At 37.0% G+C, this 24918-nt stretch overlaps 7 protein-coding genes and 1 non-coding gene across 9 annotated transcripts; 4 read left to right on the top strand and 4 right to left on the bottom strand.

Moving 5' to 3' along the window:
* The first annotated feature begins 171 nt into the window (after positions 1-171).
* On the top strand, positions 172-243 carry TRNAQ-UUG. Its single transcript has one exon. It is a non-coding gene; the product is annotated as a tRNA-Gln (tRNA).
* Positions 244-283: 40 nt separating this feature from the next.
* On the top strand, positions 284-5336 carry LOC17895049 (tubulin--tyrosine ligase-like protein 12). Its single transcript, XM_006300549.2, has 15 exons — positions 284-666; positions 848-1081; positions 1227-1351; positions 1427-1640; positions 1793-1918; positions 2032-2288; positions 2779-2886; positions 3101-3242; positions 3354-3519; positions 3764-3921; positions 4001-4324; positions 4424-4498; positions 4613-4685; positions 4766-4923; positions 5014-5336. The coding sequence occupies exons 1-15, from the start codon at positions 400-402 to the stop codon at positions 5158-5160; spliced, it is 2574 nt and encodes an 857-aa protein (XP_006300611.1). The 5' UTR covers positions 284-399; the 3' UTR covers positions 5161-5336.
* Positions 5337-5524: 188 nt separating this feature from the next.
* LOC17895350 (acetyltransferase At1g77540) lies at positions 5525-6149 on the top strand (the record flags this gene model as incomplete). Its single annotated transcript, XM_006302980.2, has 2 exons — positions 5525-5800; positions 5890-6149. Coding segments are annotated over 2 exons (348 nt in total), but the record flags the coding sequence as incomplete, so codon positions are not given.
* A 113-nt stretch (positions 6150-6262) lies between these two features.
* LOC17896602 (indole glucosinolate O-methyltransferase 4) lies at positions 6263-8213 on the bottom strand. Its single transcript, XM_006301692.2, has 4 exons — positions 7553-8213; positions 7048-7358; positions 6878-6942; positions 6263-6792 (listed from the first exon to the last, which is right to left on the bottom strand). The coding sequence occupies exons 1-4, from the start codon at positions 8002-8004 to the stop codon at positions 6490-6492; spliced, it is 1131 nt and encodes a 376-aa protein (XP_006301754.1). The 5' UTR covers positions 8005-8213; the 3' UTR covers positions 6263-6489.
* Positions 8214-9479: 1266 nt separating this feature from the next.
* Positions 9480-11381, bottom strand: LOC17896262 (indole glucosinolate O-methyltransferase 4). The gene is made up of 4 exons (XM_006302324.2): positions 10721-11381; positions 10283-10593; positions 10102-10166; positions 9480-10009 (listed from the first exon to the last, which is right to left on the bottom strand). Exons 1-4 carry the CDS (start codon positions 11191-11193, stop codon positions 9704-9706), a joined length of 1155 nt encoding a protein of 384 aa, XP_006302386.1. The 5' UTR covers positions 11194-11381; the 3' UTR covers positions 9480-9703.
* A 2168-nt stretch (positions 11382-13549) lies between these two features.
* Positions 13550-15138, top strand: LOC17895324 (U3 small nucleolar ribonucleoprotein protein IMP4). Of its 2 annotated transcripts, none has more exons than XM_023788072.1 (8): positions 13550-13681; positions 13763-13927; positions 14014-14095; positions 14221-14303; positions 14388-14470; positions 14553-14621; positions 14762-14816; positions 14919-15138. In XM_023788072.1, the coding sequence occupies exons 1-8, from the start codon at positions 13598-13600 to the stop codon at positions 14979-14981; spliced, it is 684 nt and encodes a 227-aa protein (XP_023643840.1). In that variant the 5' UTR covers positions 13550-13597; the 3' UTR covers positions 14982-15138. The 2 variants fall into 2 exon arrangements, with proteins under 2 accessions (XP_023643840.1, XP_006302659.2); XM_006302597.2 differs by having other exon boundaries at positions 14553-14681.
* A 513-nt stretch (positions 15139-15651) lies between these two features.
* On the bottom strand, positions 15652-18641 carry LOC17896305 (protein disulfide isomerase-like 1-2). The gene is made up of 10 exons (XM_006302057.2): positions 18392-18641; positions 18061-18091; positions 17675-17962; positions 17394-17582; positions 17165-17290; positions 16783-16920; positions 16564-16683; positions 16348-16465; positions 16149-16261; positions 15652-16053 (listed from the first exon to the last, which is right to left on the bottom strand). The coding sequence occupies exons 1-10, from the start codon at positions 18556-18558 to the stop codon at positions 15832-15834; spliced, it is 1512 nt and encodes a 503-aa protein (XP_006302119.2). The 5' UTR covers positions 18559-18641; the 3' UTR covers positions 15652-15831.
* A 984-nt stretch (positions 18642-19625) lies between these two features.
* On the bottom strand, positions 19626-23325 carry LOC17896184 (nitrate regulatory gene2 protein). Its single transcript, XM_006300659.2, has 4 exons — positions 21696-23325; positions 20979-21187; positions 20634-20857; positions 19626-20552 (listed from the first exon to the last, which is right to left on the bottom strand). The coding sequence occupies exons 1-4, from the start codon at positions 23194-23196 to the stop codon at positions 19820-19822; spliced, it is 2667 nt and encodes an 888-aa protein (XP_006300721.1). The 5' UTR covers positions 23197-23325; the 3' UTR covers positions 19626-19819.
* Between the last annotated feature and the right edge of the window lie 1593 nt (positions 23326-24918).

Genomic DNA, 24918 nt, shown 5'->3' with positions numbered 1-24918 from the left:
AGATGACCTATTTTCTATAATATCAATTGACGGTCCAGATATCATCTTCATTTAACTTTCAGCGGTCAGGATTTAAAATTACAAACTTTCCTTTTTCTCTTTTGTTTCCTTTTTTCCAATAATCTGGATGTCAGTGTATAAATAGTTAAATTTCAGATATAAAGCATCCGAGGTTCTATGGTGTAGTGGTTAGCACTCTGGACTTTGAATCCAGCGACCTGGGTTCGACTCCCGGTAGGACCTCTTCTCTTTCACTTTTTTTTTTGTTTTTAGATGTTTTTAAAATTCCTTTGGAAAAATTAACCCTATCACTCCCACTTGTCTTGGTGTTCTGTCGCCGAACCCAGCTTAAACCCCTAAGAAAATCTTGAGAGAGAGAGAGAGAGAGCGCGAAGGAGAATGAGCAAAATCGAGAGCTTCGACGATTTCGTCAAGGTACATGGAATCCTATTGGCGGCTTCGGGTTTGCCGCCGAAACTTTACCCTCGCCTCTTTGATAAGCTTGCTTCCGATACTTTAGATGGCGGCGCTTTCTTCCAAATCGAATCCTGCGATGATGATAGGCGACGGAGGCTTCTCCTCACTTCCGATTCTATGCCTAAAGATTCTGACGTCTTCCTTGTCGATCACGCCTGGACTTTTCGCCTTCCCGATGCCTACAAGCAGGTAACGCCACTCTCACTCTTACACAATTTTGAACGTCTTTGAAAGAAGCTAAATTTTGGATTGCATAAAACAAGGAGAAGTTACAAGTTCGTTTTCGCAAGCTTGAAGTTTATCTCTTTTTACATCGTAGCTGTTCTAAGAGTCTAATTCACTTCACCTTCTGTTCTTTTGTTTATTTCAGCTTAAGGAAATTCCGGGATTGGCTGAGAGGATGGCTTCTTTGATGAGTGTTGACATTGATGTAGAGGCTGGAGAAGAAGAAGTCGCAGAGGAACTCTCTGTTGATCAGATTATAGACAATGAAATCCTTTATGCAGCAGATAAAGGATATGACTCTCTAAGATGGTTGGAGTTGGAGGGCCTTGGAATTGTTGATGACTCATTCCTGTCCCTACATTTGCCTAGTAAATTTCAGGCATGTCTCTAGGTCTTTCTTCTCCTTGAGTACATTCATGCTGGACTTTAGCTCAGATGTTTTTCTTAATAATTTATGATCCGTGAATTCTTCAAATGCTTAATTCTAAAGCTTCTTCGTTGTGTTGCCTCCAATGTTTTGGTAGGATTTAGTGGCCCTTAGTCTTATCGGGAACAAAATCGAGAGTGAGGATGTGGTTATACAAGAAGTTATGAAGTTTAAGAATCTGAAGGCTTTGTGGCTTAATGACAATCCTCTTCTGCAGAAGAGGTAAACATGCATTTACAAAACATAGGGATGTGTGGGGATATTGTAGGTTTCTCATTTATTTTATATGCTTTTCAGTGAACATCAGATGGCTGAAAAAATACTGCAAGGCTGTCCGTGTCTTGAAATCTACAACTCGTGTTTTACCCCTAATTATGGATTATGGGCACTTGGTTTCTGTGGAGATATATTTGGGAAGGATAACCCTGGTTCTGTTCAGCAGGACAAACCCTTGTGCAATGTCACCTCACTTGACCTTTCAAACCGGTCAATACACAATCTAGTCAACAAGGTCAGTTTTTTCCACTTTACTTTCTTTAGAGAGGCAGAGACGAACGCATTGACTGAATAAACAACAAGCATTGACGAACCTTTATGTTTTCATATTGTATCCTATTAAGCTCTATGTATTTAAGTATCTGATTTGTCTGCCTTTATTTTCAGGCATTTCATGTGCACGAGATGCCATTACTATCACATTTAAATATGCGTGGAAACCCATTAGATCAGAATTCGGTTGGAGAACTACTTGAAGTCTTGCAGCTCTTCCCTTCACTGTCTTCCTTAGAAGTAATTGCTGGAAGTTGTCCTTACGTTTTCAGATACAAATTGAGGTTACCGTACAATGTTAACTAAAATATATTTATGCAGAGATGTGCTGACATGCTATATCCTTTTTGTAGGTTGACATACCTGGACCTCTTGGAAGTAATGCTTTAGAGATTCTTGAAGCTCTCCCAAACCTTTCTTTGTTAAATGGCGTTGATACCGCTAAAATATTCGAAAATGGAAAGCTTGTTGTTGACGCCATGCTTCAACCACGCATTCCTGAGCTGAATCCTGAGGATACTCTTGTTGACCGTGTTCTTGGTGCAATGTGGTTATATGCGATGAATTATCGCCTTGCTGATGAGGAAAAGCTTGATGAAACTTCTTTATGGTATGCAATGTTTCTCTTATTTTTGCTATATTAGACTTAGTGCAGTGGCTTTGTTTGACATAATAAACTGCTGTTTATGTTTATAATTTAAAGGATCATAACATGTTTGATTTTAAATAGATAAAGTAAAGAAATCCATGATGGAATTTAAAGCAAGATTTATTTAACGATATTTTTGACTATTTTATTCCAACCACTGAAAACTGTAGGAGTTACCACTTGTATGTATCGGAATGGCCATTTTCACTTTTGAAGTGTATTCTCACCCCTAATCCCAGCATTTGTTTCTCAAGTCTTCTTTAATTATATTGGGAGAGGTCTCTTTTGTGTGTTTATAATTTCTATACTACTGGGAATGAACATTTGATGCTAGCCTACATCTTAAATGGTTAGAATTAAGAGTCTATGGACAGTCTTGTCTATAGTTCTTAGGCACTTAATTTTTGGATGTTGATTGACTTTGAGTGGCGCAATGGTATCACTTTTGCAGGTATGTGATGGATGAATTGGGTTCAGCTTTGAGGCATAGTGATGAACCCAATTTCAAAGTAGCACCCTTCCTTTTCATGCCTTCTGGGAAATTAGAGTCTGCTGTGAGGTAGAAATTTTATAATTTTTCCTATACTGCTCCATGTACATCTTAAATTCAATTCCTGTCTGCTATTGACACGTATTATGTTGATATAGTTTAAAAGTGTAATGTGAATTGACATGCACTTCTTGATCAGGGATCACATGTCATGTATGCAAATATATCCGACAATTTTACTTTTTATGCCAAGCTCATGTTTATTTGGTTTTCTATGTTCCAGCTATTCAGTAATGTGGCCTATAAAAAATTCTCAAAAAGGTGATGAGTGCACTCGTGATTTTCTAGCTGGTATTGGAGAGGACAAACAGCGGTCTGCCAGGCTCACAGCCTGGTTTCAAACTCCTGAGAACTATTTTATTCATGTACTTACTCGGTGTCCACTCTAGCTTTCTGTTCATTAACAGACTTCCTGTTCTCTCATTTCCTACCAAGATTATTGATAATTGACTGATTCCCTGTTATTGATTTCCTAGGAATTTGAGAAATACCAACAAAAACTGCAGGCTAAAGGGTTTGATTCATTACCTTCCAGCCCATCAATTTCCCGAAGCATACGGCATAGTGATGGGTCTCCTTTGTTGGTATACACGGATCTACCTCAAGTTGAAGAGTTTCTGACACGCCCTGAATTTGTGATCAGTATGTGATTTGATTCATATTTTCATGATATATTCTTATTTCTCATATAGGATGGATATGCTAAGCATTTCTAAGAACTCCGTATAGGATGCATAAACAATGCAACTTTTGATCTACCACAACTTTTTAATTATCTTTTGTTTTATAAACTGTGGAAAATTCAGTTGAACATTGGATTTCATGCATTAGACGATTCAAGGTTTTTCTTTGTGTTTCCTGAGTTGTATCACCTGCCTGCTTGCAGCAAATGAACCAAAAGATGCAGACATATTATGGACGAGTGTACAGGTGGATGACGAGCTCAAAAAAGAGGTGGGAATAACAGATGACCAATACATAAATCAGTTTCCCTTTGAGGCTTGTCTTGTCATGAAGCATCATCTTGCAGAGACTATTCAAATGGTAAATTCAGCCGATTATGTCCTTAGATTATAACACCCTTCGGAAAAAAAATCTCAAAACTTTATGTTTTGCTTTACAGGGTTATGGATCTCCAAAATGGTTGCAGCCTACTTATAATCTTGAAACACAATTGTCCCAGTTTATTGGGGACTATTGTGCCCGGAAACGTGATCAACTGAACAATCTGTGGATCTTGAAACCATGGAACATGGCACGGACAATCGACACAAGTATAACCAATAATTTATCTGCTATCATCCGCATGATGGAAACTGGTCCCAAGATCTGCCAGAAGTACATAGAGCATCCTGCTCTGTTCAAGGGAAAGAAGTTTGATCTGCGATATGTTGTCCTAGTGCGAAGTATTGACCCGTTGGAGATTTACCTAACAGAGATATTTTGGGTAATGCTTTATTTATTTCTCCATCACAACTGGTAGAAACGATTATTTATTCAATTTGGATAAACAACATATGGACCATCCCTATTTGTTTGATTTCAGGTTAGGCTATCTAACAACCCATATTCATTGGAAAAGCACAGTTTCTTTGAATATGAAACTCACTTCACCGTCATGGTATTTCTTAAGAACACTCTTTTCACATAATGATTCAGTTCTGATAAAGATTGTAGCATCCTATCTAACAAAAACTCACGTTTTTCCAATGTCCATTCTCTTATGCATTTGCAGAACTATGGTGGTCGGAAGTTAAATCACAAGCCCACAGCAGAGTTTGTGAGAGAATTTGAACAGGAACATAATGGTATACACGGCATTTGTGTTTCCTTCCTTTATATCTTTATGTAGTTCATTATACCAATAACAGAATTCAACTGTCAATAGTTAAATGGATGAATATCCATGAGAAGGTGAAGCAAGTGATACGGGCAGTGTTTGAGGCGGCAGCTCTCACGCATCCAGAGATGCAATCCCCCAAATCTAGAGCCATATATGGAGTAGATGTAATGCTTGATAGCTCATTCGAGCCAAAAATCTTGGAGGTTTGTCACTAAAATGACACGACATATAATTGTTTGCTTCTGGGGAAAATGCAAGTTCTCTTATTAATGATTGTGTATGGATGTACACAGGTTACATACTGTCCTGATTGCATGCGGGCTTGCAAATACGACATGGAAACCATAGATGGAAAAGGCATTGTTAAAGGTGGAGATTTCTTTAATTATGTATTTGGGTGCCTCTTCTTAGACGAGACTGCGCACGTAACTCCCTTGTAAGCTCAATAGCAAGAGAAGAGGGATGATTTAGTTCAATACTAGAATTGTTGTTTATTTATAAAACATATCTTTTGCATGCAAGTTGTGCATCATGAGAGATTGAGAGTTAGTTTTGTTTTATTAGCTACATTGTTGAAAATTGATTTCCTAATGTACGTTTTTTGCATATTGCTTTACCTTTTTGTATTATTTTATCATAGAATAATTTAGCAAAAAATGCTACCTTTTGTTGATCCCACCCATACACCTGTATAGAGAAACAAACAAAAATTTTGTGTGGGAGTTGTTCCGAGTATCAAATACCCAAACACCGGCCCATTAAAAGGCCCAATTAAACAATGGGAGGAATCAGATTTAAAAACTAATAATAATCAATCCTTGGACTTGTCAGACGGCGAAGATGACGAGGGAGGCACCGAAGATAGAGTGGAACGAGGGGAAAGGGAGATTCGAGACGGAGGATCACGAAGCATACATAGAATACAAGATGAGAAACAAGGGTAAAGTGATGGATCTGGTTCACACGTACGTTCCTTCTTCCAAACGAGGATTAGGCTTAGCTTCTCATCTCTGCGTCGCTGCTTTCGAACACGCCTCCTCTCACTCCTTCTCCGTCATCCCTTCCTGCTCCTATGTTTCGGTACGCTAATTTTCTTTACAAAAACAAAATTAATCTAGTCGCAAATTCTGGATTCTTGAGTCTTGTATGTGTGTGATTGGATTTTGCAGGAAACGTTTCTTCCTCGGAACCAGTCATGGAAGCCTCTAGTTCATTCAGAGGATCTCAAGTCTAGCATCTGAACTACACTCCTTCTTTCTCCTTGTCCTCTGTTATAAGACTGTAATATTTTATAAGTAAATGACTCTAAAATAATCGTTGATTGGTTTTTACCTTGAAACATCTTGTAATCAAAACCAAAGCGACTGGATTTATCTTTATGAATCCTAAAGCTTTCACTTATCGCAATTCGAGTTTACTTTTTGGTTTATTCAAGAAAATCAAGATTACAGTAAGATTGATTATTCGATTGCCGTATACAAATTTAGAAGGAACATGATCCTTACTAAAAAAACACTATAATTTGTTGTCGGAAAAGGAAAAGAAGAAGAAAGCGTTAGACGCAATGTTTCAATTGCAAACTTCAATAAACAGAACACACCATTGTTTCATACTTTATTACTTATCAGTTATCACATGCACTCCGTAATCACATGAACACACCACACTTTCATACTATTATTATTGCACAAATATAGATAACACATCCCTTAATTTACCAAGCATGCACCAAACCAAATCATTGTATTGTTATCGTAAATGCCAAAATCTTATTTGTGGAATTCGATAACAGAGTATGAATAAGCAAGATCACATGTGATTTCACATCGAACAAAACCTGAGGCAAGCGCCAAAGTCTCGAACTGCGAAAGAGATCTCTCTTTACCACCCGAGCATTGTGTTAGCATCAGCAAGTCCATGCCGAATACAGTGTTAGATGAAAAATCATTACGCTTTGGTTCCATTGGTGTGATCATCTCTAGGATGATCACTTTCCCTTTTTCTGGTAGACTCTTCCAACAATTTTTCAGAATTTTTATGCAACGCTCGTCCGGCCAATCATGTAGTATCCACTGTCGTTAATTTAACCATTTTTATTTCAAAAATAAAATACTCTATCCGTATATTCTTCCAATATATATATATTTGTAAACTTACTTTCATAAAGATGGCATCTCCCCTTGGAACTTCTATAAACATGTCTCCGGAGACATGCTCGACTCCTATATCATTAGTGTAGTTAAACAAAACAATAGGTACAACACCATATTAGTTAATAAGACTAGTAACACATCAAATATATATATATATAGTAAGTAGTTTTGTACCTGGATAAAAAGGAGCGTGAGTTAAAACCTGAGCTAAGTCGAAATTAACACCCTTGATATGAGGATACGTGGAAGTGATTATACCTAGTATGGTGCCAACTCCTCCTCCTACATCCACTAAAGTGTTAACATCTTCAAATCCTCTGTATACTTGTAGAACTTTATTTATGACTATTGTGGACGATTCCGCCATTGCCCGGCTGAATAGCTCAGCGAACTGTCCATCCAAATTAATATATTCGAAAATTTTCATGCCGTGGGCAGAGCTGAATGCATCTTTTCCTTCTAGGATCACATCCTTGAGATTTGTCCTATGAAAGTTTTTGTAAAAAAAAAGTACTGTTCAATTACGTTAAGTTAAAAAAAAAAAAAAGAATTTACGTTTAAGTTCATGTATTTTTTTTTTTTTGTAATTTGGTTTGATTAGTTGGTTTATAACAGGTTTCATGCTATTAACGATCAAGTACTGATTTAAATTATTTTTGCAGATAGTAGAAGCACTTACCAAGTCTTGAAAATGACTTGGCTATGGAGCAAAAAGAACAAAGACGAGAGAGAACCAGAGCCGTCACTATCTTTCAAGAAAAACTTGCAAATTGGTTCGGCTGCATATACCCTCTCGAACTTTCCGGCTTGACCATTTTCTTTGTTTTCAACCATACCGCACTTCAAAATCGAGTGGCTGGCGAGTAAGCGCAGCATCCGGTCCAGCAACGTGGGCGCCTCCGGGTTAGTGGGTTTGGTTGGGAGACTAGCTGCTATCTCTGACGGTGAGAGCCATGTGCCTTTTCTTGCAGCAGCGATCGTGTCAATGACACCAAGCTCCAAGGCAGCTTTGAGAACCATGGGGAAAGCCACAGTGTTGACGATACTCTCGGCTTGCAAGCTCACCGTTTTCTCGTCCAGTTCTTGTTCTTCTTTGGTTAAAACCGAGGGCTCTTGAAGATGGTTTGTCATAACTGTTGTTGGTTGAAAGATTGAAGAAGATAGTGTAGAGTTTGGTTGGAGAGTGTGGTTCTAACACTCACCTGACTTGGTGCGGCCATATTTTTATATAGAGAAACCTGAAACCAAGTTGATCGACTTTGACCAGTACTGACCCATGATTATGTCTAAAATTTTATATTATAATAAACGGAGATGGACGAAAGGATAAGACTAGTTCATGTAGTTGGTTCGCCATTTTTCTTGTTATTATTGTTGAGAATACATAAATAGATATATAACAAAGGTTTGAGTTTCACACTCGATACTTGCACGGTGCCATGCATTAAGACGCGTGTTGTCTAATGCAGACGCGTCGACCCTCTTATTATTTCTTACACCAGAAACAAAAATTGATGGTAAACGGAACCGGAGTTTAATTATATAGTCTAATATATATGTATTTGTATAGAGTTTCACTACACCTTGCCATAATATATGTTTGAACATATACGGAGTATGGTAACGATTGTACGTGACATAATTGTTGTTGGTTGGAAGATTAAAGAAGGATAGATACGGTAGATTTTGATTGGAAACTATATTGTGGTTTTACTTAGGGATAAAAAAAATTGTATGATTAAAGTAATTACTATTTAGTGACATTACTTTTTCCAAAGAAAAAAAAAAAGCAGTATTACTAAACACGACGTAAGTGTAATATACATAATTAATTAGTTGTATAGTTCACCCGCTAGTCGAATTCCAAACAGAAAGGTCATCATAGAATATATAATATGGAATGAATAGATGTTTAGTCATTCTCTTTAATTATTTAATTCCAAAAGAAGAATTATTAAATTTTTAAAGTAGGGAATGTTTAAATTAATTACATGACACCATCTCCATTACATGTTATGTTATAGGAAAATATATATATCAGGTATTCAGGTGATTCGAGAGGATCCTTCAGTCCACCTAAAACCACGTGAATCAGGAGGATCTTACTTTTTTCCTCCATCCGGGAACTCATTTTACTGATGAAACCACCCACTTATGATTGTTTTTTTGTTTTTTAATTGTACCAAAACAAACAAATGATTGATCGTGAGACTATAACTGCTATCTCAATCAGTGAGAGCCATATCTTTTCATCAACAATTAGGATCCCACCACACTTACAATATGAAAAAAAAAAAAAAAAACCTAGATATGAATCATCTATTGTTTTTGAATTGAAATTCCCATAATTGAAAGCTTTAAAAAATAGCTTAAGAGTCTAGTTTGTTTAGTTTATATTATTAGTTGTCCGTCTTAGTGTAGGATTAAGTTTGAAATATACCGATGATTAAAAACCATTATCACAAAGTTTTAAGTGTTAATTACGTCATTAATCTAATCTGGATGACACTAAAAGGTGAAGAGGAAGCTTTTGAGAAACATTGTAACTACGCAGTGGTTAATATTGCCGGATTAGAAGCAGTTGTTAAGGAGTTTGTGAAGATTAGTTTTGCCATTAATTGTTCTCTTATTCGTTGTGATTAAATATCCATATAGCAAATTGCACAAGTACACTCACACACTTTCACACTTATCACAATTATTACACTTACGTTGGTACTAAACAATCACTGCGATCTTCAAGTAGAATTATTTTAAGCATCCCCGTAATTTCACATGCACCAAACCAGTCATCATTGTATTATTTTCGTACAAATCAAATTCCAAGATCTTATTTGTGGAATTCGATAACAGAATATGATGAGGCAAGACGGCAAACGTATTCACATCGAACGAAACCTGACGCAAATGCCAAACTCTCGAACTGCAAAAGAGATCTCTCTTTACCACCGGAGCACTGAGTTAACATCAACAAGTCCATGGCAAACACAGTGTTGGAGAATAAGTCACCACTCTTTGGTTCTGTTGGTGTAGTCATCTCCACGATTATCACTTTCCCTTTTTCTGCTGGTAGACTCTTCCAACAATTTTTCAGAATCTTTACACAATCCTCGTCCGTCCAATCATGTAGTATCCACTGTCAATCATTTTAACCATTTTATTTTGGAAATACATATATATATATATAAACTAATTTATATATTCTTCAAAATATATTTGTAAACTTACTTTCATAAAGATGGCATCTCCCTTTGGAACCTCTATAAACATGTCTCCGGAGACATGCTCGACTCCTACAATTATTAAACAATACAAAAGGTTTAAGAGGAGTAGTTATTGAAACAAAACAATATGAAGAAGTAGCATGTTGTCTAACAAGTAATATTAGTATTAAGTAGTTTATTTGTACCTGGATAAAAAGGAGCATGGGTTAAAACCTGAGCTAAGTCGAAATTAACACCTTTGATATGAGGATACTTGGACGTGACTAAACCTAAAACGGTTCCATTTCCTCCTCCAACATCAACCAAAGTATTAACATCTTCAAATCCTCTGTAAACTTCAAGAACATTCTTCATGATCATGGTGGAAGGTTTCGACATAGCACAATGAAACATCTCCGCGAATTGTTCATCCGAGTTAATGTATTCAAATAGTCTCAAGCCGTGGGCAGAGCTGAATGCATCGCTTCCTTCGAGTATCACATCCTTAAGATTTGTCCTGTGAAGACAAAATCTCCACTTGTTCATTTATCATATACGTTTATAATAGAACGTTAGTTTTTCTTTGTGTAAGTTGGTTATAATCATATCAACTTTGTTTAATGTAATTGACTCGTATCACTTACCAAGTCTTGAAAAACACTTGGCTGTGGAATAATAAGAACAGAGACGAGAGAGAACCAGAGCCGTCTTCACTACCTTTCAAGAAAAAATTGCAAACCGGTTCGGCTGCATATTCTCTATTGATCTTCCCGGTTCGACCATTTTCTCTGGCTTCAACCATACGACACTTGAAGATCGAGTGGCTGACCAGTAAGCGCAGCATCCGGTCCAGCAACACCGGCGCCTCCGGGTTGGTGGGTTTGGTTGGGAGACGAACCACGATCTCAGATGGTGAGAGCCATGCGCCGTTGCCTGCAGCAGCGATTGTGTCGATGACACCAAGCTCCAAGGCGGCTTTGAGAACCATAGGGAAGGCCACGGTGTTGACGATGCTCTCCGCTTGCAAACTCACCATCTTCTCGTCCACTTCTTGTTCTTCTTTGGTTAAAACCGGTTTAGAGTTAGTGGTTAAGGGATCTTGAAGGTGGTTGGTCATTATTGTTGATCGGCGTACGTTGGTTAGCGAGATTACGAAAGAAGAGTTTTAAGTTTCGAAGAGTGTGGTGTTGAACATTCATGATTAGTGCCATATTTTTATAATGAAACAACCTGAACCCAAGTGGACGTACGGGGTTTGGTTTCTCCTTTGGATATTGCCAAATGAGTCTTATCAAGACTAAGAGGCTAGTATTTTATTTGCCTTCGAGATTCATGAAATACCTAATGGAAGCTTCATCATGGATTGTGGGGACGATTTATGGTTTATACTCTTCCACTGCGATTACAGTTCTGTTTGAATTTTGTGAACCCTTCAAATTAAATAAACTATATATGATTTTTTTCATACTCAACATTATATATATCAGCTGTGTAGATAGATTTATTGCCAGAGATTTTTTAAAAATCTTTTAAGATATATTATATTATATGTATTTTAAGTTTAAATATAGATATACTATATGTATTAATGTTAATGAACAATAAAAACACAAATACATGCTTTATGATTTTCGCACTAATTAGTGAATCCGTTTTTTTTTTTCCATTTTTACTGTATGTATATTGTTATTATTATATTAACATTTCCAAAATTTACACTTTAGATGATAGTATGGTTTGCCTACTAGTCTACTACATGCAAAAGAAAATTCAAACAATAATCTAAATATAAAACAAACATGCATGATAATACACGTTTGAACCAATATCAAATGACTGGTCGGTACGAAGTGCGAACTACCGAACAATCATATTTCAGTTTCATTAAGAACAAAAATGAGAATTAGTTACATGTATCAGTTTTGGTGTATCCAATATATATATACAATATATATATTTCCGTGACGAATTTAATTATAGATTAAGAACGTATATAGTGAATTTATATTTATTAATTAGAAAAAAGCTGCAGAAATATGGAGTGCGTAAGCAAAATTAGTCGAAAAACTTTTTAATAATAAGAAATCGTATGAGTTGATAAGTCATTTTCATAAATCTGAGGTTTGAAGTGGTTTCCTAGTTAATTTTCTACCACCATATGCTCTCGGCCGTTTGATAAACGTATACACAAGTCATTCTCTCACTGAAACACTAACAACAGTCTTAACAGTCTAAAGTAATTCATCATACAGTGTTTTGGAAAACCGTATCATATAACAAAAAGTAACATACGAAAGATCATCAGCGTGAGTGTTAATTAATAAATTCATTAATCACCTCACCTGCACCGTATTATATAAAACAGTGCTGTATTAATAAAATATTTTGGGTCCACGAAACCACGTGAATCAGGCTTATCACTTTTGAAGATCAGCCCACCAGAGCCTAATTTTTGTTTGGGCAAACAAAAACATTTAGGTGTATATATTTGTCCTTCTTGTGCCCACAAGAGCCTAATTATTGTCTTGTTTTTACTCTAAATGTGAATTTGGTGTGGAGAAAATGGAGTTATATATAGTTGTCCTTTCTCTTTTAAAATTAATCTGTCGTTTGTTAATTGGTTATTGTTATGTAGGGATCTCGTTGTATATATTGCGATCATCATTTCTGAATTGTCATGTCATATGATTTTGGTTTAAAGTTGTAGCCGAACTGGTGTAATATATTTTAGTACATCGTATCTCAGCTACGTCATACCAAATCTCGAGGTTAGTTTAATATAAACTTCAAAGGGAAGAAACACTCGAAACTTAGCACATTTTTAAAATCGAAAGTAACATTTTGAAGCGATACAATATTTTACCTGTTCGTATTACTCCAACAAGAAAAAGGAAACAAAAAAAAAAAGAAAAGAAAACAGATTTGTGATATTTAGATGAATATTAGCAGCAAACAAAAAAACAAACTCAGTCAGCGAAGGTATGGGAAGAAAATAGCCAGGGATAAAGAAAAAGAACACTGAGAAATCCTTGACCTTGTCGGTATATAGATCCCAGTGTCGTCTTTGGCTCTGTAGGAACCTCCATTGTTGAAGGTGAGGGAGAAATTAGGGATTGAAGACGAATGGGTTCGTTTGTACCTTTGTATAATGTAGCGGGAAAATGTTATTAGCAAAGCAAACTGAACGCTAACCGTTTAAGATCATCCGGTTAGGGAATTGATTTAGAGCGCGCGTAACAGACTGTTAGACGTCACTATCATTTGATTGATTTGATGTATCACACCCTCCCTAAACCGCTAAAAACGAAATCGATTAGAAAAGGAAAACCGGAGCCTAGTTAGAATCTTTGAGGTTTTTGTATCCCAAACCTAATCATATCTCCAAGGGCCCAAACCCGGCCCATAAAAATAAGGGTATATATAAGATGGGAGGAGCCGAAAAGATTCGAAGAGTTTCTTCATCGAAGAAGAAAGGGAAAAGATCGCAGACGAAACACGAGAAACTCAGGCACCGGAAGAAGATGGTGATGAAGAATCGAGCCGCAGAGGAGGAGGAGCCAGAAAAGAAGATCCGCCTGGAGCTTATGAATCTCGATAAGGAAAAGGTAGCTTTTAATCCTCTCTTTTGTTTTGTTTTTCTTGGAATCGCTTATTTCAGTTTGTAACTGGCTCACGTGTTTTTACAGATTTGGGGAGAATTCGAATCGGTGGAGATGAATCGAATCCTGAGCGGCGAAACTAAACCCAAGATCTTGATAACTACTTGTCAGCCTGTGGTTGCTCGTGAGTTAATTGCAGTGTTTCCGAATTCAGAACACCTTGATACTTCGACAAAGCCCGATGTACACGAGGTTAGTGTCAAAACTCAATACTGTTTGCAAATTCATGTATGTATTTGCATCAAAGAAACATGTTTGTTTAATAATCATCTGCACAGATGATAGAGTTTGCAAAGGACAAGGGTTTTACGGCACTCATTGTCACGGATACAGGCCGTCATGCAAAATCTTGCAGACAAGGTCTCTATTTTTTTTTATATATACATAAACTCGCTCCTCTCGTTCTTGAGAATGAGCTGTTATATATACATACATAAACTCGCTCCTCTAGTTCTTGAGAATGAGCTGTTGTCATGTGTTTGCAGCTGTAATATGTATCATGAGCTTGGTGAACGGGGCTGCTGCCTATTTCGAATTTAAAGATTTCCTACCACGGAATTTTGTGCCGGTATTAGCTTTTTTTCTTTTTCTTTTGTATGCATAAAATTTAAATGCTTACTGTGAGATTTGGTTAATACAATTGGTCTTTCAGTATGTTGTTGATCCCCCGTCGAGTTTGGATCCCTTCATTAATACTACGGGCTTTACATCTCCTTTGGATGTTGGTACTGAGAGGTAACACTAGTGCTTTCCTTGGCAAAATCTTGTATCTCACATTGCCCATTTTTATTCTTATCTGCTTTCTTTTACCTTTCAGATTGATACGATCTCTCTTCCCCCTGGTTCCTTCCCCTTCTGACCCCATGGTTACTTCAACTAATGAAAGGTGTACTGTGTCCTTCGTTAACTTTCCCAAAGATGATGCGATACATTTCATAAATAACATGTAATTTGCTTCACATTCTTAATTCTCTAGAATTGTTTTTTAAAAAAGAAAAATTGAACTTGTGTATCCCTTGTGTTCAGTTTCTACTGCAGTAGAGGCACTGACGGGAAATTAAGTTCTGTTCATACCTCGCAGGTCAGGGTCCTTTGCTCTTTGCTGACCTTGAGATATTTTTTTGGTTGCGGCTAAGTGTGCTTTTTTTTTCTCTCTCTCTCAATGTGTGTGTGTCTGTTGCAGGAGTGTGGACCTCAGTTCTCACTCAAGTTACTTGCTCTGGAGAAGATAACACCACGAGATTGAAATTAGTTTTAAGGTAATCACCGCAATTATCAGTTTTGGTGTATCTATATATATATTGGAAATATACAATGCATAAACGACATTGTTTTGATTAGTTTTTACTTTTTAGAAAGAAGAAAACAAAAATGAAACAATATTCTTTTGTTTGAATTCAAAATGATTAGTGTATATGATGGAGCTACATATATGTAACTTAAAAATCGAAAAAAAGAAAGAAAGGAAGCTATATGTGGCCTGTCGACACAAACACAAGTGTGCTAAACAAAGTTCTTCTCATCTTGACAAGAAGGAAAACTTGAAAGGAAAAAAAAAGATAGGAAAACAGATTTGTGCTATTTAGATAAATATTATTTGCCATTACTAAAGGTACTCGTGCTCGTAATACTATAAGATAAAACCCATTATATGATCAGAGACCATATATACTTGGAATGTTTAGTATCAGTGATGTTATTATATCACACCAATCGAATTCGGTCCACTACACAACAACCATTAAAACTGTAAGTAACTGCTACAAGCCTACAAACGAGTGAGATGGTAACCGCACACAGATTGTGTGAATTTATCTCCTAGATTTGAGAATGTTAGTTCCTACCGGTGAACCAATGAAATCAAAAGGACGACTTACTCAATAGTCCACCACAAGGAACCGTATACCAAACCCCAAGATCAAACACATTTAAATGATTTATTTAGGTTCCTCTAACCGGAACTTTTTTTATTGATGGGTTTCAAACAAAGGGAGCAAAACTATAAAATATATAAAAAAGAAGAATTCTGTTTGATAGGGGGAAGAAGAGAAATGCTCCTACTCAAATTCCGAATAAAACAAAAGAGAACAAAACTTCTACAGTTCATCCTTTGTTGCTGCTTCCTCAGTCTTAGTAGACTCTTCCCCATGAGAAGTTGCCGCCTTCTTCTCACTGTTCTTCTCTACGAAGTTTATGAAGTCCTCTTTTGTCCTGTCTCCTTCGTACACTACAACGTTTCCGCTCGCTGATCTGAAGTAAATGGTCGGGAAACCTTTCACATCGAAGGTATCACTTGGGATATCATTTGCAGTTGCGTCCTGTACACACACACACACACACGGAATCGGTTTAGTCACTCCAGTAGGACTATCAAGTGATTGATTATAACATTTAGACAATAAAATTAACTTACTAGCTTAGCTATGATCACACTTGGGTCGTTCTGGAATGACAAAGCCACTTCGTCCAAGATAGGAGCAAGTTTTTGGCAATGTCCACACCATGGTGCGTAGAATTCAATTAAAACTGATAGATATAAATTGGTGTTTATCAGTCTTGGTTTTGCACAAAAAAATTGAAAAGATTATTATAGTTTTCAAATATGTACTCACCATTCTTTCCAGACTTGAAAACTATGTCATCAAGGCTCTCAGCTACAACAACCTTCACTGGTTCGTTGTTCTCAGCTGGAATAGGTTGAGATTTTTTGTGTGCGGCAACCTTTCCGTCCTGAATAAGAAAACATGTTCTTTGTTTAAGTCATACTGATTTGATACGTATTTCTATTATATAAAGCTAGTGTGATAGTCTGCAAAAGAGAATGAAACCTTGAAGTCCTTGACCCATGATTCAATCTGGTCAACCTCTAGATTTGCTTTCAAATACTTCTTGCTATCAGGAGTTTGGATGATGATGAGGGGAACTTGGCTTTCTTCAAGTCCAAAGTACTGTTAAACAGATACATAAAAAGAAAAAAAGTATAAATTTAGAGATGTGTTAACATTGGCAGGAGAAAATGACTGGGAGAGACAAAGTTCAATGGTAACCTGGAAAGCGCCTTGGCTGCTCTCAGCGTCACCAAGAAGGAATGAAAGATCTTGACCTTTGTTGGATGTAGCAACTTCACGGTACTTTGATTTTAGAGATTCAGCTGTTGCTTCGGTGAAGTTAATGAACATCATTACCTGAATTTCAAAATATTACTATCCATCAGAACAAGAGTCATAGAAGACTGGCAACAAAAAAAACACAGAACAAAACAATTGCTTTCACTTAACTCATTTCAAAATATAAAAGGAAACCTCGACAATTATCAAGAGAATTATGATGCTATTAATCAAATTCAAGTAATGAGTTATGCTATCACAGCTTATGTCCATTCATGTGTTTCACTGCAATGAGAATCAAAATAACCTTACTAAGAATTACCTTAGTGGCAGGGCTTTCAAAGAATTTGGCAACATATGGGTGGTTGCTTGGATCACTGTCAAAGACGGTGACAAGTGGAATGCTGGATTCTTTGATGAATTTCTCTAGAGCTTCCCCATTGAAATCCTGAAGTCATGATTCGTCAATCAAATAAATAATCTGCAACGTTACTGCTCAATGCATGACTACTCATTGATGTGATGTACAAAATGAAAAAGTTTCTTTGTACCTTGGAATCAACAAAGAGTTCATCAAAAGGCTTAAATAGCCTCACGACAGGTCCTGCAACAGATGAATCTCCACGAGGAAGATGCTTGGCATCCAAAGTGTGTGCGAAATCATAGTCAGCACGCAATTTCTCAGCAAGGGCCATGAAAGAATCGAACTCCTCGCCGGATAATTTAGGGAACACACCAACCTAAGACAATAGAGATAGATAATTAGTGGCTGCAGTACGTGATGAACAAGTGGAAAAGAAACCAAGAAAAAGGATAGAACAAAGGCACTCACAGCAACAACATTCTTTTCACCCACAACCTCAGCTGCAACATCAGCTGACTTAATTTCAACAGAAGCAGGGCCACTTTGCTTCTTCAAATAAGTGACAATACCCTCGGCTTCACGAGGTCCGTTGTAATCTTGAATAGTTTTCCCTCCACTTCTCAGAATCTTGATAGTTGGGAAACCCTGAATCTTGTAGTCGTTTGCAATCCCTTTGTTTGCTTCCTGACTGGCATCAATCTTGGCAAGAGCTAGGGGAGGGCTATGACTGCTCAACTCTGATGCAGCCTTCTCATACTGTAAGCAATCACATATCACCCATGTTAGCCCATATTTTTATTTCAAAGGAAACAAAAAAAACTACACACAAATCCTAATCAAGTTAAATTTCTCACCTCAGGAGCAAGCTTCTGACAGTGACCACACCTGAAACAAAGCAAAACACATCAAGTTACTCAAATGAAACAAAGATACCGTAATTAAAAACATAGTTTATATACTCATCAATTTCAGACGAAAATAAATCAAAGCATCATCGTCTCAGATTATCCTAAACAAGCTTACATTCCAAGAGGGGAACACTTAAATCCACGTAGAGCAGATCGAAATCGATCAGCTAAACCATTAAAATCAACACTAAACAGTGCCCAAAATTCAGGAATTCACGACTATAGAGATCGATCTCACGATTAAGTTTGAAACACAAGAGAAAGAGAGAGAATATACCAAGGGGCGTAGAACTCGACGACGATGAAATCGTGCTTGTTGATGGTTTCGGTGAAGTTAGAGTGATCCAGAGTCAAGACGAACTCTTTCGCCTCTTCGCTTCTAATAGACGAAGCGAACAAAGACAACAAAAGGATCGAGAACCACGCCAAACCCTTAAACGCCATTATTATCGCTTCTCTGTACCAAAGTGACGAAGAATAGTCTTTTGTGTTTGTGTTGTGTGTCTTCTTCTTATCAGAGAGGAGGAGGATTGATTTATGCACTGATCCAGACAAGTTTTTATACCATCGCTAGCAACTATAGAAATTACGAAATCTTTAGATGCTTACTGGTTACAATTACACGTGGCGATTTTCTATTGGATTACACCTCGTCATTGGTTTTTTCTTTCTCATTAGCTTTTATTACTTTGGCAAGTAAAAGATTTTCATTTGACTCTTGACCACAACGGTTATTAAATATTTCAATATTTACTTCCATAATCACTGCCCAAATCACATAATTATTATTTAACATAAATTTAACTTTCTTTCTCATTATAATCCTGCTGAGTCAACCTCAAAATTAATGTGTTAGTATCTTTTTGGAAAATTTTACTGACCAAATTTAATATGGAGAGATTTGACTTTTACAATTTGCATCCAGGATTAATAATAACATTTTATAGATTATGTGCCTAACCATGATGTCTCTTCTTCTCGTTATGTCTATTATGGCTTCACAATGGCAACATATAGATAGCTTACTTATTAAAAATTAAGGAGTAAACTATTGTAATTTAAGACAAAAAAAAGTATCAATATAATAACCGATAAATTGGTAACTAACATTTCATGTCGACCATAACTACTATGTTCGAAAACGAAACATGTCAAACCTTGACATTTCTCTAGTTTATGCATTTTAACTTGTCAAAACACTAGCCATTAAAGATACTCTGTCATAGGCTGCCAAAAATTATAATTAAGAAAACTCTATTATTATAGTCTTATAGACATAGATCATGCCATGCCAAATTTTACTCTCTAAGCTATTCTACATAACTTCACCATGACACTAATAATAATATTTACCTTATTGTATCCTATATTTTCCTCAGTATTTATATTTATGTATTCTTGTAAATTGTAATCATTATCAGCCAGGATCGATTATGTGTAATTTTTTCTGATTCATCAAGATGGATGTCTTCTATAGATAATCTCAGTGTCGTCAACTAGTAACAATGTTAAACAGAGAAAACTAGATAATTTCTTCTTCTTCACCATTTAAAAGCGGCTTACAAAGCAAACTAACCAGTCAATAAATGAATATAAGCATATCTATAAAAGAGTTTTCCTATATGAATCTATATTGTATATCTAATTTGTAAGTAACAAAAACTTCAATACGGTGCAAAACGTGGTGAGTCCACACTCTCTCTACTCAAGAAGAAGTCTGAGGATGTTGTAGCCTAACAATTTCATGAGCTTTCACAACTTCTGCTGTGAATTTTCTCAATGCCCCAAAAATGGGAACTAAACCGTTTTTCAAGCTACTTGAAGACGCGTTGTTCACAACCTTAATGGTTTCTTTACGCTTACCTCTTTCCTCTACTAGCTTCTTCCTCATTGAATCTAAATCCACTTTCAGATCATCCAAAGCCGATATCCCGCTCTCTGACTTACCTCTCGAAACCAAACTTCTCTCTGACTCCGCATCTCGCTGCTCAAATTGCGCTTTTACCCTTTGCTCTTCTTCTTGCTGCTCCCGGAGCTCGTGTAGACTTGAAGCGAAACTTTGCATAGCTTTGGTCACATTATCTCCAGATATTCTACCCATTGTTTCTTGCCAATCTTTGCATATGATAAAGATGGGCGGTGCACCTATCTGGCTAGGAGAGAAAGGAGCGATTCCGTCCTCTGTTGCCACAGGTTCATAGTGAAGGCATTTCGAGAGCCATCCGCTTAAGGACTGGACGTAGGATTTCTGGGTGTTAACCCAGTTGTTGAAGCTGCTAGACCATTCTCTAAGCTCCATCTCAAGATCAAGAATTGCTTTTGAGCCAGAGTCTTTTTGTAAGGTTATGTTCGCCTTGAGAGATCGAACCTTGCTCTCCATGATTGCGTGGAACTGTTTCTGGTGGCACTTAAGCATCGATCTCCACATTCTTATCAATCTTCAAACACACAAAAATATCAGTTTTGTTTGACAGCTTCATTTTTTCATGGATATATCGAAATATAGAAAGATGATTTACCCGTGTATTAAATGTGTCAATTGTGGTTGCAACTCTTCATCTCTGAGTATGTGGATTCTGCTGGAAATTGAATCAACTGATCTTATACAAACATCGATTTTAGTCAGAAGCTTCCTAATGGCTGCCCGAGTAGCCTCTATCTTGATAGATTCAGCTCCATGACTATCCATTTTTTTCAGTCTCCTGCACTTCTCTTCATAAATGGCACGAAACTTTTCTTCGTCCTGCCATCAAACGCAAATCATGATGTCACAGCACGCAACAATCTATAAGTGACATAAAGTCAAATTAGAGATTCAGAAACACAAAGCTACATCATATATTCATATACAAAAGCATTAATACCTTAACTTCCTTGTACAATTTCTTTTCCCAGGCGTACAGTTTCTCCAAGGTTGATGAGAGGTTTCCATTGAAGCCTCCATTAACATCTTGTCCATTGTATGCTTTTGCCATTTTCCGTGTCCTAGATGTTAAACGTATCGATAGCCTGGGATGAGAATGCGATGACTGTGTGGATGGTGCTACCAGATACATGATCCTGGATAAGATAACTGCAAAGTAAAACATTTCATTCAAAACTTAACCAAACAAAGCAGCAAAAAATAAATCATCAAAAAAGCAGTGTGCACATTATCTACAGTTCATAGCCCACACAAAGAAAATCAGTCTAAACAACAATAGCAAGATGCTTTCCTCATTATATTTCAACATTTGGTTCATAATTCAGTAAATTCAGGAAAATCTAGCAGACAAGATAAAGTCCTATTCAGTCAAGATAACTTCCCATTAACTCAAAGTTTATATCAATCCCAGCAGCACACTAACAATTCATCAAATAACCATTAAACTAAAGTTAATCAGCATTACTTTGCAACTAAACTTAACAATGCAAAATTTGAACTCATGGTTGATTAGCACGAATCATAGCTTATTCTGAATCATGATTTCTAAATAAGGTTTGTATGCATATATAGATGATTGTAAAAAGGAAGGAGCTATCATCAAGGAGTATCAGAATATCAAACCAGCAAATCATATACTGAGTTAAAGACACGTTACCTTTAAAGCCGTTGTTTTTATGCTGATAAGGCAACTTGCCGACCTCAAGTAATACAGCAACCTCCTTCCCACACGAAGAAGCAACCTCGAACTCACTCTTGATCTCCTTCACAGTTTCTCTGAGATCCCTAGTGGCATGGATCGACAAACTGGATAAGCTACTTATCTTGGAAGATTCAACATCAAAAGAGGAAGAACTTGTTTCCTCCAACTCAAAGCTCACTCCTTTCTTCCTCCCATACTCCTCTCCTACTTCTCCGGGGCTCTTCCTCCCCATTAGCGTCTCATGACTGTTAGAACTGGTGCTGCTCTTTCCTTCACCACCATTAACATAATGAAACTCAGAGTCTACATCACTTCCTGAAAAAGATGACACAGTCTCTGAATCCAATGAGCTCTCAGTGGCTTTATCTGGCACTGGCACAGCCCTCATTGTTTCCTCACCAACAGAGCCTCTTTTGTTAATGTTCCTCTCAGGAACAGCGTTGTACTCGTCCTCGTCTCTGTGTTCTTTCACCTTCTCCAGTCCTGTTCTCTTAGGACGTCTGTACACTTGCTTGATCACTTCTTGCTCTGTTACTTCTTCCAGTTCAGGAATCCCTTCTCTTTCTCTAACTTCCTTCGAATCTGGACTGCTTGAGATTGACGCCATTCCCATCGGATAATATCCCGATGCACGAGAACGAGCGTTGCTGTAATCATAGGTATCAAATACATTCAGGAAATCCCAAGTTGAAACCGTAGGCGGTGACGGAGGAGGAGCCGGTGACGGCGATCTCCGCTGCACTCCATTGTTTCCGAATCCAGAATCCGACGGCCATTGTGCGTTCTCCACTCGATGATTCTCCGGCTGAAAAATGAACGGTCGTGATTGTGGCGCAGATTTCTTCATAAAATACATTCCTCGATTTGCGTTTGGATTGAAACTCGGGTAACCCGGTGAATATCCCGACGGATAACTCGGTTGATAACCAGGGATATAACCAGGCGGGTAACTTGGTGGATAACCGGGTGGGTAAACCGGTGGAGCATAGGTAGTTGGATCATAACCGGAATGAAATGTTTGAGTTGACCGTTCTTGTTCCGGGGTGCTTTCAATTTGGATATGATCGTTCGATCCAGCTTCTGATTCGGATTCGGATTCGGATCCGGAGCTTAGATGCAAATGCGAATCATCTTCTTCTTCGATGATGGAATGAGAAATGGAGGTGGTTGAAGAAGGAGAGATCCTCTGGTGCTTCTTCGGCTTGCCTTCGTCGGACGGTAACGTAAGAACAGGAGAATCCGGCGAAGAAGAAGAAGAAGAAGAACCAACTAATAAGCCTTCATCGTCAACGAAACGTTGAATAGCCTCGCCGACGTCGGAGAGAGACTGGAAGTAAGTTAAGTGAGCGACGGCGAGAGCAGAGCGATGATACGACGCCGCTTTAATCAGTTCCTTCCTCTCTCTGCAGAGAATCACAATCTGTTGATTATCTACTTTTGATCCTCCGCAACCCATAGCGTCTTCCTCGGAACTCTGGACTCTGTTTCAATTATCATTCTGCTTCCACTCCGATCGTCGTCGGACATGGAGCAACCATCGCTGGCCTCAGATTTAGTCAGAATAATACGGCGGCAAAATTGAATAGAAAAATCGTAAGAACAGAGCAAATTTTTTTTTTTTTTTTGGAAGAAACAGAGCAAAGTTTGTTTTTTGAAGAAACAGAACAGAGCAAATTATATAATATGAAGAAACCCTAAGTCGTAGTTTTAGTTATCATATAAAAACGAGATTTAATATGAAGTCTTTTTGCATGGGTGAGACAGAAGAGAAAAGAAGAAGAAGAAGACACAGTTGCTGATATATTTGAAAACGTGAAAACACGAATCGGAGAAGAGAAGGACACGGGGAAGAATACAAGAGAAGGAACAAAAAAAAGAGGTTTCAAAGTCGTCGTCGTGTTGCAATTAATTTTCAACTTTTTGGTAAATTTAATGGATAAAGATGTGCGAGGAAAGCTGGGGGATCTGGGCAAAATATTTATTGCAAATTGAATTGAGGAAGGACGAGAAGAAGAGAGTGGCAACGACGAGGAAATTAGTGTTCTTTAACGCACAAGAGCAAAAAAAACAAAACTTGTCTACAAAAATAGTCAAATCCTAAATCTACATGAGCTAATGTAAAAACAAATTGAATAATGTTAATGGCAAAATTTTAAATCCGGTTAAGTTTCGTACCATTTTGTATAAAACTTATAAAAACAAAATTTCAAAGCTATTTTGAAAACAAAACAAACGTTTTGTATATGAAATGAAAATTTTCTAACAGAATTTGCAGAATCTTTCATGTATGTCTTAGCGATGTGAGACAAACTGAATTAAGATATAATTACTGTACTGTTTTCTAATGTTTCGATTTTGCAAATTCTCGTTAAGGAAGTGTACGTACATATATATGGTGTTTTCCATTTTTTTCCGTTTAATGTTGTTTTCCTTTTTTTTCTTTGAATATTGATTGATTTTTTCCATTTTCCTTTGGTCGTATGTCGGTATGTGTCCGTCGTATGAGAAGTTTACTTCAAATCAAATGGTATCCGTTTCCTTTTATCGTTCACACGGAAATTTAGGTTTATTCTTAAAAAAATTTAAGGTTTATTCAGATGACATCAGAAGTATTTGTCAAGCTGAAATAAGAGTCAACAAACTGAACTATCTTCAGTAAGTCTCGTATTCATATCAAATCCCATCTCAATTTATATGTTTCCTTTTCAAGACAAATTATATACATACGTGATACGTCTCATAATCTCATTAGTTTTCTAAATTGTGTATAATGAGACGTGAGACATAATTGAGGCTATTGGGTGAAGAAGTAGATCATGTGCTGCCAAATCCACTTCACATGCACCTCCTTAATCACTATCCCTAAAGGGCCAAACTCCATTTTATATGTTTTTTTGTTGTTATCATCAAAATCATAAATAATGATTGTTGTTGTTTAGCAATGATGTCCTTTTTAACTCATTCATTTTAGTTCAACTTCCATTTTTAAATTAGGTCATAGGTTATATCTGTCTGGATCTATCTAAACTCTTACTTACTTTTACTACACTACCTGTTAAAACTGATCAACTGTCAGGTAAAAATTGAAGCTCATCTTCTCTAAACGAGTGAGACACAGAATATAACCGTATAAGAAGGTGGGTCATCGGTGTGTCTCTATTTTGATCATATTTTATCA

This window comes from Capsella rubella, unplaced genomic scaffold (assembly GCF_000375325.1).
Source record: "Capsella rubella cultivar Monte Gargano unplaced genomic scaffold, Caprub1_0 scaffold_2, whole genome shotgun sequence".
Taxonomy (NCBI): domain Eukaryota; kingdom Viridiplantae; phylum Streptophyta; class Magnoliopsida; order Brassicales; family Brassicaceae; genus Capsella; species Capsella rubella.
Note: the sequence above shows the minus strand (reverse complement) of the source record. Positions and strands in the feature narration are given on the sequence as shown.